The following is a 17,473-nucleotide window of genomic DNA, read 5'->3' as shown; positions in this document are numbered from 1 at the left end:
ACATGGCGTAAAACTGGTGGCTGGATAACCTACTCCAGGAGTCCTCCTTACCCCCTTTGCACTTTATTTTAGCACCAGCCAGTGCATATTTACTCTGTTAAAATAAAATAATTAAAATTTATTTAGATCACAAAAGTTTAAAATTTTTTTATGAGACGATCTTTGTATTTTGTTGTTATATTTTATTTTAATAAAGAATTTTAAGTTGAATATTATGATAGTTATCAAAATTGATTGATATGAATCATCTGATAATTTAACAACTGAGATTAATAATATGATAATTATCAAAATTTAACGGAGACCAAATAACAAATTAACAAATTAGTCGTATCAAGAGATTATACAGATTTTTTATATACAATATATAATAATATAAGATGAGAAAAAAAATAGAAATTATATCCAATAACTACAATTAAATTTTTTAAAAAAGATCAAGTCCATGGAATAATATTACCATAGTTGTTAACGATCTAATTACAAATTTATTAAACAAAGAAACATCTAAGCTTAAATTTTAGCACACCTACCGATGAATAAGCAAGTAGTGAATAAGATTTGCTATATTGTTTCATTGTAAACAATAAAACTATATTTCACTTCAAATTCATCTCTCTGGATACACTCTTAGTTATTTAGATAAGTTTATGTTGTATGGATTTCAAATCTGCGTCTGGCTAACTTATGTAATGTTAATTGCGATAAATTTGAATATACCTGAAATGACTATCAAAGGAGAGAAGAGATTCGAATATTAGTCTAAAAATAAGGGACAACACGTGAGATCAACCAAATTACAGTTATTAGAAGAAAAATTGTATGAGGTGTAATAATTGTTTTTGTTAGTTTTGATTGAATGATTCAAATAAAATCAAATCAAACTAAACCAAACCAAATGATGAATTTTTTTATAACCAAACAAAAACAATGAATTTCATTTTGGTTTAGATTGAATTACTCAATTTAAATTTTGATTTTTATATAGAATTAATAAATGAGATATTCTAATTCAAAAAGTTAGCTATTGATTATTTATAAAAGTTAAATGAACATTTTATTTAATTTCACAATTTATAAAAAGGATGCAATTATATTTATTTGTGAAAAGTCTATAATAAATAAATTCTTAATATAATTGTATTGTTACGAAGATCACTAACAGTAAAAAAAATAAAAATTAAATAAAAATTTCTATAAAAAAATCAAAGTAAACTAATAAAAATCATCACATAATTTTATATTCATGTAATAAAAAATAAATCAGTTTTTTTTTACGCAAAATTTGATTATAATCAATTTTTTGGATTTAATTGATTTGAAAACCAATCAACTTGGTTTGATTTGGGTTGGTTTGGATTACTTTGTGGTTTTGAACCAGCTCCATAAGGCAAGAACCGAGCCACTTCAGCAAACGACGTCGTTCTCGTCCCCATCATCCGCACATCATCTTCTTCGGAGAATAATCAAGAAACTCCAAATCGAAGCTGCTAACTCTGCCTGTCTGCCAATGGAAAGTCGATCAAAAGCCAACCTTGTGGCGACTTTGCGGCGGGCCTGGTACCATTTGAGGCTGTCGGTGCGAGACCCAACCCGAGTTCCGACGTGGGACGTTATCATATTGACGGCCTCCAGCCCAGAGCAGGCCGAGCTCTTCAACTGGCAGCTCGCCCGCGCTAAAAGAATCGGTCGCATCGCCCCATTTACAGTAACTCTGGCAGTTCCTGACCCCCTTGGCCAGCGCATTGGCTCGGGCGCTGCCACACTCAACTCCATTCTCGCCCTCGCAAACCACGTATGTATTGCTCGCCAATATAAAACACTCTTAAAAGAATTACTTAATGGTTGTGGCCATCTACCTGCTTTCCGTCACTCTAGAATGTTTGCGTTGCTGTATTGAAAGGGTTCAGTAAATATGGCGAATGGGTTAAATTTGGCTTAATAGTGCTGTAAATTTTTTGATCGGTAAATTGATAGACGTGATAGTGCTCTAAAATTGATTGACACGACGAGTCTATGGCCTTGTGCTGAGTTTGCGAGTTTATTGCTGCCCTAAATGCAGGTGCTTTTCTCAGTTTACATGTGTTGGCACTTTGCTTGTGTGTTCATTACTAATCATGCATTAATGCATTCGGAAACTCGCTGGCTTTTAACTCTATGACAACTGCTTAGATTTATTTATCGGCAGCATTGAGCTAAAAGTTGCAAATTGTCAGATCTCTATGAATTGAATCCAACTAAACTGAGCCAACGCAATGGTTGTCTCATTTTTTAGTTAGCTCAAATTCATCATATAGCCCGTGATAAGTTGGTGTTTGTATGGCATAATACATCCTAGCCTAACCTTGTGACAACTCTTATCATCCTACATATTAAAAATAAACAAAAATAATCCTACAAATCAAAAGCATACCAAAAAACATATACTTTCTCTCTCTCTATGTTACTCGTCCCTAATTTTCAATTTCTTATCATACTTATTATACATCCATCACTTATCCCATCCTGTAAGCCAAATGGTACCTTAGGTATAGTCCCACCCATTCCTTCAGTTGGATCAAGGCCACATAGGCTTGGTGCCTTCAGTTGGATCAAGGTCACATAGGCATGGTGCTACTCAATTGGGTTCTGTTAATCAGAAGTTTATTAGTTGATGGCTGCTGGTTCATCTCAAATATCATCTTTCATCAACAGATATCAGGTTCAAGGAACTGCAACTCTGTTTCTTCCGCATCCAGTGAGAGTTCAAATAATGAAATTCCCCTCCCACAGCTTGTTGAGTTAATCAGCAAAAAGCATATCTTGCTGCTTCATGCTGGAGGAGACTCTAAAAGGGTTCCATGGGCTAATCCAATGGGAAAAGTTTTTCTTCCAATCCCATACCTAGCAGAAGATGACCCTGATGGTCCAGCTCCCTTGCTTTTTGATCATATACTTGCGATTGCTTCTTGTGCAAGACAAGCTTTCCAGAATGAAGGTGACTTGTTATGCCTGTTAGCTGTAATAAACTTGTCAGGAATCAATGTTGGTTTTATTTTGTGTTATAACATCACCTATTGTTTGATGATGTTCTGCCTCAGAATTATCACTGTTCTATTTGTCATCATGGCTTTGCTTCTAAATGAAACTCTTCTTGTGCAGGAGGGATGTTCATCATGACTGGGGATGTTCTACCTTGTTTTGATGCTTTCAGCATTGTTCTTCCCGAGGATGCAGCCTCTATTGTCACGGTTCCTATAACCCTTGATATTGCTTCCAATCATGGTGTCATTGTGGCGTCTAAATCTGGATTACCAAATGGCAATAGTTCAGCCGCTTTAGTCAAGAATCTACTTCAAAAGCCTACCATTGAGGAGCTTGTAGAGAACGAAGCGATGCTATCTGATGGTAGAACGTTACTTGATACTGGAATCATAGCAGTCAAAGGTAAAGCGTGGGTGGATCTTGTCACACTTGCCTGTTCCTGCCTGTCAATGGTATCAAATCTTCTGCAGAGCAAACAGGAGGTTAGTCACTTCTACCTTGATTGTCTGCTTATCATTTTAATTCAATTTCTGCATTTCTGAGTTTTCTTGTAGTAATGTTTTGAGGATTGCAGATCTTCAGATTCTGTATATCTTTGTGGCGACTGTCTACTATCCTTTGCAGATGGGCTTATATGAAGATCTAGTAGCGGCATGGGTGCCTGCTAAGCATGAATGGTTGAAGCAACGCCCATTGGGTGAAGAACTTGTCACAAGATTGGGAAAACAACCGATGTTCACCTATTGCGCTTGTATGTCAATGGATCTTAAGTTTATATTATTATGTTAATTCATGCTTAAATTTTTTGTTCCATATAATTCATATTGATACCAGATCAACTATTATATCAGTTTTAGAATTTCAGTTTTTTTACGGAATTTTCAGATGTAGCAGTAGTGAAAGCGTACACGATTATTTTCTCTGCGAAATCTATTCAGTCCTTTGCTTTATACTTTGTTCAGATGACCTCCTGTTCTTGCACTTTGGCACCTCAAGTGAAGTTCTGGATCACCTTAGTGGCACGGGAACTGGCCTTGTTGGTAGAAGGCATCTGTGCTCTATTCCAGCCACCACTGCATCCGATGTTGCTGCCTCGTCTGTAATTGTTTCTAGCAAACTAGCACCTGGTGTATCTGTCGGAGATGATTCTCTTGTTTATGATTCCTCTATTTCTACTGGGATTCAGATTGGTTCTCAGTCAATAGTTGTCAGTGTAAATGTGCCTGCGCAAGCGATGGCTGGGAATTCCTTCAAGTTCAGTCTACCAGATCGCCATTGCCTGTGGGAGGTTCCTTTGGTGGGACGCATAGAGAGGGTCATAGTATACTGTGGTCTTCATGACAATCCAAAAAGTTCATTTTTGAAGGACGGTACATTTTGCGGGAAACCATGGAATAAGGTCTTAGATGATTTAGGAATCCAGGATGCTGATCTATGGGGAAAAAACGAGAGTAATGATAAGTTCTTGTGGAATGCCAAAATATTCCCTCTTCTTTCGTATTCTGAGATGCTTCTATTGGCCACTTGGCTCATGGGATTGAGCGACAAAGATGATGGCTCCCTCCTGTATTTATGGAAAAGATCTGATCGGATCAGTCTCGAGGAGTTGCATAAATCAATTGATTTCTCCAAAATGTGGTTGAACTCCACTAATCATCAAGCAGTTATTGCATTGGAAATTGTTATGGCTTGCCTTAAATTTGGCTTGCTTGGTCGTAATTTATCTCAATTGTGTCGAGAAATTCTACAGGAGGATGCCGCTGGAGTTGAACTATGTAAAAAAATTTTGTCTGCTTGCCCTAAACTTCAATTTAAAAATCCACATATTCTTCCAAAAAGCAGGACACACCAAGTGCACCTTGATCTTCTTCGAGCATGCAATGATGAAGTGATGGCTTCAAAAGTGGAACGCGAAGTATGGGCTGCAGTTGCTGATGAAACCGCTTCAGCCGTGAGATATGGCTTTAGTGGTAAAAATTTTACCCTTCCTTGGTGATGCAAAAATTGATATAGATATAGACTTTGTCAGATCAACTTAAATTTATTAATGAGCTCATAAATCCGACTGTCTTCGAAATGAGCTCATCTCTTATACGTTTGCAACAGAGAAATAAAAGATTTTTGTTTTCTGGAATTCAACTTCTTTGAACATGAGTTTTAAGTTTGTTACTGTATAAAGTTACTTTATGATTTATAATTTAATATCCATGTGTTTTCCTTTCAGAGAATCTCTTGAGGTCCTCAAGTTGGTCTCATTCAATAGTTCATGACACTAGCAGTTCTAGTAATACGTTAGATCAATCTTTTCAGTGTAGGAAGGTCAAGGTAGAGTTACCAGTGCGAGTAGATTTTTCTGGTGGGTGGAGTGATACTCCTCCGTGGAGTTTGGAACGCTCTGGGTGTGTGTTGAACATGGCAATAACATTGGAAGGTTCTCTTCCTGTTGGCACAATAATAGAAACCACAGAAGTTTCTGGGCTCTGGATCAGTGATGATGTAGGAAGTGAGTTACATATCAGCAACATTTCCTCCATTGCACCTCCATTCGATATCGACGATCCTTTTCGACTGGTCAAATCTGCATTGCTTGTTACTGGAATTATCAATGAAAGGACCCTTCAGTCCATAGGCTTGCTGATAAAGACATGGGCCAATGTCCCTCGTGGTAGTGGTTTGGGGACTTCCAGCATCTTATCAGCAGCTGTTGTGAAAGGTCTTTTGCAATTAACTAATGGTGATGATAGTGATGAAAACGTCACCAGGCTTGTATTAGTCTCAGAACAGCTGATGGGTACTGGAGGTGGGTGGCAAGATCAGATTGGTGGACTATATCCTGGCATTAAGTTCACTGCAAGTTTTCCTGGAATCCCGTTGCGCCTTCAGGTCACTCCTCTATTAGCTTCATCTCGATTGATTGATGAGTTGCAGCAACGACTTCTTGTTGTGTTTAGCGGTCAAGTAAGAACTCTTACTGATGTCTTCTTCTTCCAAATAATTATATAAATGTTTAAATTTGTTTTGTGTGCTGTGCAGGTCCGAGTTGCTCATCAAGTCCTACAAAAGGTGGTGATTCGGTACTTGCGACGAGATAACCTACTTGTGTCCAGCATCAAACGCCTAATTGAACTGGCAAAGATTGGGAGGGAGGCTTTGATGAATTGCAACATCGATGAGGTCGGGGATGTGATGCTGGAAGCTTGGAGGTTGCATCAAGAACTTGATCCACACTGCAGCAACGAATTTGTCGACAAACTCTTTGCCTTTTCGGATTCCTATTGCTGTGGTTACAAGCTCGTGGGTGCTGGTGGTGGGGGATTTGCATTATTGCTTGCTAAAAGTGCTGAATCTGCTGCGAAGCTAAGACATCTACTTGCTGAAAATCCTGACTTTAACGTCAAAGTCTATGAATGGGAAATATTCTTACATAACCAACCGAAATAACTTCTATCGGTGTAAGAATAATATCTATAGCTGTTTTCAATAAAAAGATCCCAATAAATATATGTTCAATTTCTTCTACTATGCTTAAACACTTAATGGAGGTAACATAATAAAAAAATTGAGAAGCTTGTTATTGTTCATTTAATTATCTTTAATAAATCGAATATTAATTTTTAAATTTGCATAACCAGTAACATGTGTTCACTCGTCCTTTTTTAAATGTAATATCTGTTTAGAATTTGTACATTCTTATTAATCTCTTGACTTTTATATTATTTCTTAAATTAATGACATTTTATTTTTATATTGTAGTGTATCTTTCGTAAAGCTTAGATTACTATAATTCCAAATAATTTTGATACCAAAAATATTACAGTTGATTTACGGAACTCTTGAATAATATAATATATTACATCATATACGTGCAACCCCAAGAAGATGGGGCGCCAAGATGATGATGCACCTACCCTTTCTTTAATCAGCTTCTAATAAATCGCTGGGTGAACCTACCTACCTATTTCCGTGTATAAATTTGTGTCATATTTTAGTATCAAAACTTCAATTTATCAACCTTCTTAATTGGTTCTGGCTATACAAGGTGTGATATATTGTTAAATGAGTAACAATCTGGCTAGCAGCTAACTTCGAGAACGAGATGATAGATTTTACAATAGTTTCACTCATTTTTCTTTCTGCGATTCTTGTCCCCGTCTTCACCATTAAATTATGGTTCAAGAAGAAATCCCGGCATGGCGAAAAACTGCTGGTACTTCCACCAGGTCCTCCAAGATGGCCCATTGTGGGCAACCTTCTCCAGTTGAGTACAATGCCTCACAGGGACTTGGCGAAATTATGTGACGAATATGGTCCTTTGGTCTACATTCGGCTGGGAAGTGTAGATGCCATCACCACGAATGATCCCGATATCATACGTGACATCCTACGACAACAGGATGATGTGTTCGCCTCCAGACCAAGGACATTAGCGGCAGAGCACCTGGCTTACGGCTGTGGAGACGTGGCTTTGGCTCCTATTGGTCCGAAATGGAAGAGGCTGCGTAGGATATGCATGGAGCACCTGCTAACAACCAAGAGGCTCGAGTCCTTTGTGACTCATCGAGCCCATGAAGCACAACAGCTTGTCAGGAATGTCTGGGAGGCTTCTCAAAGGAGAGAGGTGGTGAATCTGAGACAAGTTCTTGGTGAGTTTTCGATGAACAATGTGACCAGGATGTTGCTAGGGAAGCAGTATTTTGGTGCCGAGTCCGCTGCGCAAGAAGAAGCAACGGAGTTCATGCACATAACCCATGAGCTGTTCCGGCTTTTGGGGATGATTTATGTGGGTGATTATCTGCCCTTCTGGAGATGGATTGATCCGTATGGATGCGAGAAGCGAATGAGGGAAGTGGAGAAAAGGGTCGATGATTTTCATACAAAAATCATAGAGGAGCACAGGAAACGTAATAAAGACGAGTGCGGCATCGAGATGGACTTTGTCGATGTTTTACTGGGTCTGCCTGGTGAAGATGGGAAGCAACACATGGATGATGTAGAGATCAAAGCATTGATTCAGGACATGATCGCCGCGGCCACGGATACATCAGCCGTAACCAATGAATGGGCGATGGCAGAAGTGATCAAGCACCCTCGAGTCCTCAAAACACTCCAACAAGAGCTGGATAACATCGTAGGACCTGATAGAATGGTAATGGAATCCGACTTGGCCAACCTCAACTATCTACGCTGCATCGTGCGGGAGACCTTCCGCATGCACCCTGCCGGACCCTTTCTCATCCCCCACGAATCCACCCGACCCACCAAGCTCAATGGCTACCACATCCCAGAAAGGACCCGTGTGTTCATCAACACACACGGGCTGGGAAGGAACTCCAAGATTTGGGACAACGTGGATGAGTTTAGGCCGGAGAGGCACTTGCTGGAAGACGGAAGCCGAGTGGAGATAAGCCATGGAGCCGATTTCAAGATCTTACCGTTCAGTGCGGGTAAACGAAAGTGCCCCGGCGCTCCGCTCGGGGTGACGTTGGTTTTGATGGCCTTGGCTCGGCTGTTCCATTGCTTTGATTGGAGCTCAGCGGAAGAAGATATTGATACAACTGAAGTGTATGGGATGACCATGCCTAAGGCTCACCCGTTGTTGGCTATTGCCAAGCCTAGACTGACCACCCGTTTATATAACTAGCATGAAATAATTTGAATCATTTTGTTATTTATCTGAGCTTAATTTTTTATCATATTAGACGATTTATAAGAACTTATATAACTTATTTTCAAAATTGTTTCCCAAATTAAAATTCAAGCAGTTAATTTTATGTTATATAATAAATTGTAATGAACATAATATATAGAACAAAATGAACTGAAACAAAATTTTTTAAAAAAATTATATATTCAAACACAACGTATAAATCATAATAACCTAAAAATCAACCAAATTATGTATTTTACCAATGTATAAATCATAATCTAAAAAAACGAAGCGTACTAAAGACAAATAATTATCAATTTAAAATCACTATGACTAACTCTTAAAAAAAATATTAATACAAATGAAATAGTAATATTGATAGTAAAATATAACTCATAATATTTAATTTAACCTCTTAAATTTTTTTTTACTTTTTATTTTTACAATTCTATATCATGGATTATAAATTTTATATATCGATCTTTCGTAGACTAACATTGATGACTATTAATTTTTGTTAAATAAATTTTAAAATAATTAATAAATCAATATATGTAAAGATGACTTTTTTCCCTTATCAATTTTTCATATAATATTTAATTATGTCATATTTCATTTTAAAAAAATTATTTCATTCTATATACATATAAATGTGTGGATGATAGAAAAATTTTCCAATTATAAATTTAAAATCACCGTGATTAACTCGTAAAAACACTATTAAAACAAATGAAATAGTAATATTGATAGCAAAATATAATTCATAATATTTAATCTAACCTCCTAAAGAATTTTTTTACTTTTTATTTGTACAATTATATATCATGGATAATAAATTCTGTATATCGATCTTTGGTAGACTAATATTAATGACTATTATTTTCTTGTTAAATAAGTTTTAAAATAATAAATAAATCAACATATGTAAAGAAATGCACATTCAAATAAGATTATATGGTAAATATCAAATATCATTTAATAATTATTAGATATAGATTTTAAACTATTAGTATGATTTTCTAGTATGCACCACGTATATTAATTTAACCTCTTAAATTTTTTTTTTTACTTTTTATTTTTACAATTTTATATATAATAGATAATAAATTCTATATATCGATCTTTCGTAGAGTAAGATGACTGTTAATTTCTTGTCAAATAAGTTTTAAGATAATAAATAAATCAATATATGTAAAAAAAAACGCACATTCAAATAAGATTATATGGTAATATCAAATAAGCTCATATAATAATTATTAAATATAGAATTGAAACTATATGATTTTAAACATTAAATTTTGAAATATAACAAAAGAAGTAGACGTTCATATATATTTTTGTGATACTATAATTTATTACTCAATTAGAAATTTCAATAAAAATATAATTACAAAATTACAATAAAATCATTGGAAAAACATGTAAAGAGAATTAAAAGGATAAAATATTTAAATGTAGTATAAAGATGAGTTATTTGATAAAATTAATGTAGGAGTTACATTCTAATCTTGAAGTGTGAATAGAAGGTTAATTATGTCATTGCACAATTGGAAAACAATGCCCTTCATCCACACTTTTGTAGGTATATAGATATAGATAAAGAGAATTAAAAGGATAAAATATTTAAATGTAGTATAAAGATGAGTTATTTGATAATATTAATGTTGGAGTTACATCTTAATCTTGAAGTGTGAATAGAAGTTAATTATGTCATTGCACAATTGAAAAACAATGCCCTGCATCCACACTTTTATAAGTATATTGATTGATTGATTAATCATCTCGTGAACATTACGTTTTTCATATACCGTGGTTTATGCTAAAGAATCAGCATATATTCCATAAAGTGTTTTTGGATGCCACCACCCGCTTGCTTTTTTCACCACTATAAATGTAATTTCATGCTCACGAGTTAGTTCCTTTTTTTTTAAATACTAATAATATTAAATCAAATCATGCCGAATCACATTCTAAAATATACAAGCCCGAATATAAGCTCGACTTTGAAGAATCTAAAATTCCCATAGAAAAAGCTCCATCCCAAGCTGGAGGAAGGGTTGAATTAGAGCTCTCGAATGTACACTAAACGCGACAACAGATAGCCAACCGGTCTTGATGTGCATTAAAGCGACAGGTGTGTACTACCCCCGAAAGAGACCTATTGATAGATATCCTGTGAGAGTGCGTGGGATCGTGTGATCTATTCCCAAAAGAATCTCGTATTAGTGGTTGTAGAGAGGGGTGTAAGCCTTTCGTTCTGGTAAAAAACAACTGGTATAGGATTCCCTAGTAAGCCAACCATGAAAGCCTGTTCGATCAAACGACTAACAAAAACAAATGATAAAAATTAGAAATCCGAAGCTTCTATTCTACAATCTTGCTTTTTTTTTTCGGAGTTAGTTATTTGGACACAGATGTTCTCTCTTTTGAGTATATTTTTGGAGAGAAACGACGCTAGAAAGATTTTTATTTTGAGATGGGAGGGTTTCTTGTAGTAGATAATTATCTTTAAATTATTTTGATTATAAATATTTCAAACATATTTTCTAGGTAGGGGTTTTAGCTCTGATGACTCCGTCTTTTCGTATGAGTCACCGGTGAGAAAATCTGGTCTCTGAGCCAGCGCTCATGGAGTTTCTCAACTCCACGGTCTCATCACTCACTCCTAGCATTTCCCCAACTCCACCATTCCTCTCTCTCAAAAACCCATCAGAAAGCTGTAGAAAACTCTATCGATACCGCCCTCTTTCAATCTATTTAACCCGTCCCTATGTATTTACGAATAGACTCGAAATTTCAGCTCATTTTAGCAGACCCACGAACCGAAGGAATTATCTGAGGAAAAAACTTACTCAACATCGGCAATTTCGTCAGGTGAGACCCCTCACAATCCCAGTTCGTGAATTCTGTGAAAATGATGACTGTAAGTTAAAAAATGTCGATACTTCCGTTGAACAAAGAGGTGATATTGAGGAAAAGAGCAGTCTTGATGATAATTGTAGCGCCTCTGGTGATGTTGAAGAACCCGAATCCAAATTAATGAAAAAGCAATTTGGTGGGCCTGTCTTGTTGAATGATCTGGAGGGTTGGGTTGAGCAGTACAAAAAGGATTCCGAGTTTTGGGGCATTGGGACTGGACATATATTTACTGTTTTTCAGGATTCTGAAGGTAAGGTTGAAAGTGTGGTGGTGAATGAGGATGAAATCATGAGAAGAAGTGGGGTTGATCCACTTCTTCGTGAGGATGGTGAAGATGGAGATTTAGCTGTAGTTAATTATAAAATTTCTTTTGCAAAAGACTTGGCTAAAGAGTTGGAGAGTGGGAGTAACATAATTATGAAAGATAGTTCAGTGGCCAAGTTTGTGTTGCCCCGCAGTGAATCGGGTGTTACGGAGGCCATTAGGAGTGTGATGTTGAAACCAAGTTTTCTACCGAGGATGTCGAGAGCAGGAGTCATAGTATTGTGTGGTTTTTTTGTGGTTTGGACGATTAAGGGCCTCTTTGGTGTTGGTGAGGATAATGAGAAGCGTACAATGTTGGAAAAGGGTACATTGAGAAGGAAGACGGAAGCTGGAGAGGGGAAAGAGAAGATGATGAAGGGTGGTGTCGAGGTGATTCAGGATCCAACAGAGCCTAAAAGCAAGCCTTTTAAGAAGCCTCTGCTTGATAAGGAAGAGCTTCTAAATAGCATTATCAGGTCAAAAGGATCGAATCATGAATCGACAGTAGCAGAGTATTCTAAATACCAATCTAAGGATTTTGAGCATGATATTCAGCAAATCAGGGCTATGGCCAGACATGCACGAGAAATTGAGAAAGGAGACTCTTTACCTGATACTGATGATGATGAAAATGATCCAACTATAAATGAATCGTTTACTGGAAACACGAATCTTCCTAAACAAGACACTGTGCCTGTTCATGAATCTTATGAGACAATCGAATCTAATGGTACTAAAAGCGGGAGAGTAAATGACATGAACCTGCTGACTGACGATCCAGACCATCAATCAGATCAGTTACATGGAAGTTCTTCAAGAACAAAGTTAAAAATCATAAAATCAGTTGGAGAAGCCAGAGAATACCTTTCAAGGAAGCATCACAAACTGGAGATAAACCGAGAACCTGAAGCTACTGGTGAGCTTGACAGTGCTTTAACCATGCCTACTGTAGATAATTCATCTTGTAACATGATTCAGGCTTCAGTAAATTCAACTGATGAAGTGTATGACTGTTCAACCTCAATGACTGGACATGATTATTTGCATCACCATGAAGATTACAAGGGTATTGAAACAGTAGACAGAAATGCAGATAACTTAGATGGTTTTCAAAAATCCAGAACATCCTCAGGCCATGAGGTTGTTGTCAACAACCAAGTTGGTGAAGAATCTATTGACCCAATGGGAAGAGAGAGAGAATGTAATCATAAAAATAGCCAGACAGATGATTGTAAAAATGAAATTCCTTCTTTGAATAATACATCCCATTCTACAACCGCTGAAGTTGATTGTGGAGGTTCAATGTCGACAAAAGAAGTTTTCACTCGAGTAATACCTGGAACTACAATTGGGGGCAAAGAAGATGGTAAAACCACGGAACTAACGCAATCATCAGTTAAGGGAAACTGGATAGAGAAAAACTTCCACGAACTTGAGCCATTTGTTAAAAGGATAGCAGTTGGCTTCAGAGATAACTATGTGGCTGCAAGGGAGAGATCCAATAATGGCTTAAATGTAGGTACTGATTTGGCTCAACTTAAAACTATTGGTGACAAACAAGAATTTGAATGGATGAAGGATGAAAGGCTCAGGGAGATTGTATTTAAAGTTCGAGATAATGAGCTGTCTGGAAGAGATCCATTTCACCTTGTGGATGATGAAGATAAATATGCATTTTTCAGTGGCCTTGAAAAGAAAGTTGAACTTGAAAATGAGAAGCTGATGAAGCTGCATGAATATTTCCACGAGAACATTGAAAACCTTGACTATGGAGCAGGTAAAGTTTTGATTTTTTTGTCATGTCTTTATGGTTTTATTATTACGAGTGAGTCGAGAGATGAATTTAAATGTACCCCTGCCTCGAACCGAAGTAGATTATAATTTCTCTTTGCATAAATCCACAATTTGCCTTCATCGGCAGACAGAGCTAGAAATTCTTATTGACTAGCCTTGTCTTCTTTTTTTTAACTTCTCTTTAGTTATTAAGACAGAATTTCAACCTTGCGTCGTAATGCATTGGGACTGTTGAACTAATGGGGCTCGTTATTGATTCCACAGACGGAATTAGCTTGTATGATACACCAGAGAAAATCATACCTCGATGGAAAGTCTCCCCTGCAGAAAAGAATCCCGAGTTCCTGAACAATTTTGTTGAACAAAGAAAGGCTCTTGTTGCTGAAAGTCTTAAAAATTCATTTCTCACGAAGAACAACGGAAAAGATGCCATCCATAAACCAAAAGAACCTTCTTCCTATGACAATAATGAAAGTTCAAGTTTTCAAAACGATATTGCAGCATCATCAAAGACCGTTATAGCAGGTAGTGATGGTTCTGTTAAGGCAGGCAAAAAATCTGGACGAGAATATTGGCAGCACACAAAGAAATGGTCAGAAGGATTCTTGGAGTCTTATAACGCAGAGACAGACCCAGAAGTCAAAGCTGTTATGAAAGACATAGGTAAGGATTTGGATAGATGGATCACTGAGAAAGAAATAAAGGAAGCCGCTGATTTTATGGACAAACTTCCTGAGAAGGGACAAATATTGATTAAACAAAAACTCGAGAAGGTTAAAAGAGAAATGGAACTGTTTGGACCTCAAGCTGTAGTGAGCAAGTATCGGGAATTTGCAGAGGAAAAAGAAGAGGATTACTTGTGGTGGCTAGATCTTCCCTTTGTACTGGTGGGCATATGTTTTCCATTATTATTTATCCAAATATTCTGATATGGAAAGTGATAAATATATCTTGGTCTCAATTTGGTCGCACCATCAACACCCTGTTCTAATTTAATGAGAAAAAAATGTATATTTTTGTTTGAATGCAAAAAAATAACTTTATTACATAATGTTTTTCTTTCTCTGTGTTGGATAATTGTTGATTATCCTTTTTTCTTTGAAATCTTGCCTCTTAGTGCATAGAATTGTACACTATGGATAACGGGGAACAGAAAGTTGGTTTCTATTCATTAGAGATGGGGGCTGATCTTGAATTGGATCCAAAGCAATATCATGTGATTGCATTCGAGGATGTTGGTGACTGCAAGAATCTTTGCTACATTATTCAAGCACACATGGAAATGTTGGGCAATGGGAATGCATTTGTTGTCAGTAGACCGCCGAAGGTAATGATATTATGTTCCATACTCTCTCTACTGTTGATGTGAGTTATATACTTGTGCTAGCTTACCACTTAAACATGAGATGTTTTATTCAAAGATGACTTGATTTTTCCATTTTCCTTTCTATTGTACGCAAGGATGACTGGTTTATTGAAGTTTTATGTTTGTTGACGCTTTGCAGGATGCTTTTCGTGAAGCCAAAGTGAATGGCTTTGGTGTAACTGTGGTCAGAAAGGGTCAGCTGCGGCTGAATATAGATCAAACACTTGAAGAAGTAGAAGAAATGATAGTAGAAATAGGCAGTAAGATTTATCATGATAAAATCATGAAGGACCGTTCTGTTGATATCAAGGCACTGATGAAGGGGGTTTTTGGCATTAGCCATCCAGCCAAGAGGTAATTTTATAGTCTTATGTTATTTCTTCCCCTGAATGTGTTGTGATATTGATAAATTATTTTATTGCAGAGGTCTTCTAAACGTGAAATATAAGCTTTTGAAACCTGAAGGAAGACAACTTTGTTCTATATATATGAGAACTGAATATTCATTATAAACTGGGTGTGATATATAGACCCGGGTAAATTTAATGTAGGCCAATAATGATTGGATTTGAAACAACGTGCTGTATATTTATTTAACGTACTTTTATCATTTTGTTCAACTCGCACTCCCAGATTATTTTATTTGCCTTGGGTTTGTGTGGGGAATTTTGTTGATTAATTTAAAATTTTATAATTTTTGTTGTTTTGGGATCTGTTGAAAATTTTGCTGGTAAATTAAGAATTTTTTACAAAGACACTGTCTTTGTTACAGTGGTAAAGCAAGCTGAATTTCTTGTTTTGGGCAGATGCTATGTTGGCATACTGGGCCATGGAGAAAAGCATGACTCCAGAGTGGTTTACAGTTTAGCTAGCTAAAAATGTTCTGATTCTTTCTTAACCTTTTAATTCGAAATTTTTGGTTATGGACATGTACTTTAACATTAGTTATTAAGACATGCTCATTGGGAAATTGTGTATTGAAAATTACTTTTTAAGATGATACCTCATCAATTGTAATATTGTATGACCCACCCTTTGTTCGATCATTTAGTTAAGCTTTGGTGTGAATGGTGTTTGATCAAACATTTTATTCAAATCATCTAGAAGTTCTGGTTCTCTTTACTGGTGTTTTATCAATCAAATAACCCATTGGTTATATTTTGAGGCTGTCCTTTTTCGGAGGCTGAAAAGGCAAAGTAATGTTCCGAACACGTTGGATCTCATCGAACTTTGAATGTCAGCCTTTTCTGATACGAATTTTTTTTCTTGTTCTTTTCATTGCAGGAAGAAGAAAAAGCGAGTAAAACCATGAACAAGGCATGACTTTGAGTATTGGTAGGACATCAGAAGGCAGTGCATATTCAAACACAGTAACCTCTCGTTTTTTGAGGTGAGTGGTTTTTGCATCTCTCTTTTGTCCATCTACAGAGAATGAAACGCAGATTTGGCAAAAAATATTGATGCATACAGTTATGTTTGGTTGTTGGAATGATAGGATTGGGCACACGGTTCTTAGTCAAAGAAGCAGAAGTCGTCTCCTTAGTGTAGGAATGTAAATCCACTGGCCACCTTAAAGCTTCAAATCAAATTGTTTTGGACGAGTTCAGAATCCCAACCCCCTTGGGAGAATTATGCAACATTCAGGCTCGGGTTGATTAACATTTGAATTTTCTATATTTTTAGCATGTTCGTCATAAAGAAATTAAGAAGTCAGCAGTCACCTAAAAGAAAAAAAAAAAGACCGTGGTATATATTTTGTGAATTATAGGTAAAGTTTCTTCTAATTGTGTGTAGCGACTCGATATCATACCCTCTGAGAAGCAAGGACATGGCTTTCCCAGTTGAGGGCGAGATATAACTGGAAACGCCATGGTTTTGAGTTCGACGAGGATCTGCCATGCTAGTGTAACAGAGCTAGCATATTAAAGCTTTGCTTGTGGCAGCTGGGCGGAAAACTTTAGAACCCACTTTTGGAAGATCATGTGATTTATCAAATCTGGGCAAGTTTAGAACTACTCGAGGAGACTGGGGAAATCCATACGAATGTCGAGTAGATGTATAACAATATCATATCATTCGAGTAGCAAAATCGAAATAGCGCGATTCTTGGGTTTTCTGGATGGGTTTAAAGCTTTTTTTTCCGAGCTAACTCTGTAAACATTGTCGAATCTAATTACAACAAGAAGTTTGAACCGAAGGATATTATCAAAGAATATGTCTATTGTAAGATGATCTTAAGAATTTTTATCTGTGGGACGGGTCAACCTTACCGATATTTACAATAAAAGTGATACTCTTAGTATAAAAAGTAATATTTTTTATGGATGACCAAAATAAGAGGTCTGTATCACAAAGTACGATTCGTGAGACCATCTCACACAAATTTTGTCTTATCAAAATACGATTAAACGTTATCATTT

General features: G+C 36.4%; 3 protein-coding genes across 6 annotated transcripts; all 3 read left to right on the top strand.

Moving 5' to 3' along the window:
- Nucleotides 1–1,358: 1,358 nt before the first annotated feature.
- On the top strand, nt 1,359–6,534 carry LOC140823455 (bifunctional fucokinase/GDP-fucose pyrophosphorylase). Its single transcript, XM_073184814.1, has 7 exons — nt 1,359–1,795; nt 2,695–2,977; nt 3,142–3,506; nt 3,649–3,775; nt 3,987–4,994; nt 5,249–5,982; nt 6,058–6,534. The coding sequence occupies exons 1-7, from the start codon at nt 1,511–1,513 to the stop codon at nt 6,463–6,465; spliced, it is 3,210 nt and encodes a 1,069-aa protein (XP_073040915.1). The 5' UTR covers nt 1,359–1,510; the 3' UTR covers nt 6,466–6,534.
- A 323-nt stretch (nt 6,535–6,857) lies between these two features.
- On the top strand, nt 6,858–8,665 carry LOC140824762 (cytochrome P450 703A2). Its single transcript, XM_073186316.1, has one exon. The coding sequence runs from the start codon at nt 7,121–7,123 to the stop codon at nt 8,663–8,665; it is 1,545 nt and encodes a 514-aa protein (XP_073042417.1). The 5' UTR covers nt 6,858–7,120.
- A 2,429-nt stretch (nt 8,666–11,094) lies between these two features.
- LOC140823454 (uncharacterized) lies at nt 11,095–16,735 on the top strand. Of its 4 annotated transcripts, none has more exons than XR_012116221.1 (6): nt 11,095–13,670; nt 13,952–14,574; nt 14,805–15,014; nt 15,193–15,407; nt 16,338–16,433; nt 16,524–16,735. XR_012116221.1 is itself a non-coding variant. In XM_073184813.1 (5 exons), the coding sequence occupies exons 1-5, from the start codon at nt 11,300–11,302 to the stop codon at nt 16,363–16,365; spliced, it is 3,447 nt and encodes a 1,148-aa protein (XP_073040914.1). In that variant the 5' UTR covers nt 11,096–11,299; the 3' UTR covers nt 16,366–16,735. The 4 variants fall into 4 exon arrangements, 1 of the variants encoding a protein (XP_073040914.1); XR_012116219.1 differs by having other exon boundaries at nt 16,338–16,443; nt 16,549–16,735; XR_012116220.1 differs by having other exon boundaries at nt 16,338–16,443.
- The last annotated feature ends 738 nt before the right edge of the window (nt 16,736–17,473 follow it).

Source organism: Primulina eburnea, chromosome 2, assembly GCF_022965805.1.
Source record: "Primulina eburnea isolate SZY01 chromosome 2, ASM2296580v1, whole genome shotgun sequence".
NCBI classification, from domain to species: domain Eukaryota; kingdom Viridiplantae; phylum Streptophyta; class Magnoliopsida; order Lamiales; family Gesneriaceae; genus Primulina; species Primulina eburnea.
Note: the sequence above shows the minus strand (reverse complement) of the source record. Positions and strands in the feature narration are given on the sequence as shown.

What these genes read in the sequence shown, in the direction of transcription:
- LOC140823455 (XM_073184814.1), top strand. Translation starts at nt 1,511, where the DNA reads ATGGAAAGTCGATCAAAAGCCAACCTTGTGGCGACTTTGCGGCGGGCC. An exon ending in ACAAGCTTTCCAGAATGAAG is followed by an intron (nt 2,978 to 3,141) that starts GTGACTTGTTAT and finishes CTTCTTGTGCAG; the next exon opens with GAGGGATGTTCATCATGACT. An exon ending in TTGTTGTGTTTAGCGGTCAA is followed by an intron (nt 5,983 to 6,057) that starts GTAAGAACTCTT and finishes TGTGCTGTGCAG; the next exon opens with GTCCGAGTTGCTCATCAAGT.
- LOC140824762 (XM_073186316.1), top strand. Translation starts at nt 7,121, where the DNA reads ATGATAGATTTTACAATAGTTTCACTCATTTTTCTTTCTGCGATTCTT.
- LOC140823454 (XM_073184813.1), top strand. Translation starts at nt 11,300, where the DNA reads ATGGAGTTTCTCAACTCCACGGTCTCATCACTCACTCCTAGCATTTCC. An exon ending in AAACCTTGACTATGGAGCAG is followed by an intron (nt 13,671 to 13,951) that starts GTAAAGTTTTGA and finishes TTGATTCCACAG; the next exon opens with ACGGAATTAGCTTGTATGAT. An exon ending in ATTAGCCATCCAGCCAAGAG is followed by an intron (nt 15,408 to 16,337) that starts GTAATTTTATAG and finishes TTTTCATTGCAG; the next exon opens with GAAGAAGAAAAAGCGAGTAA.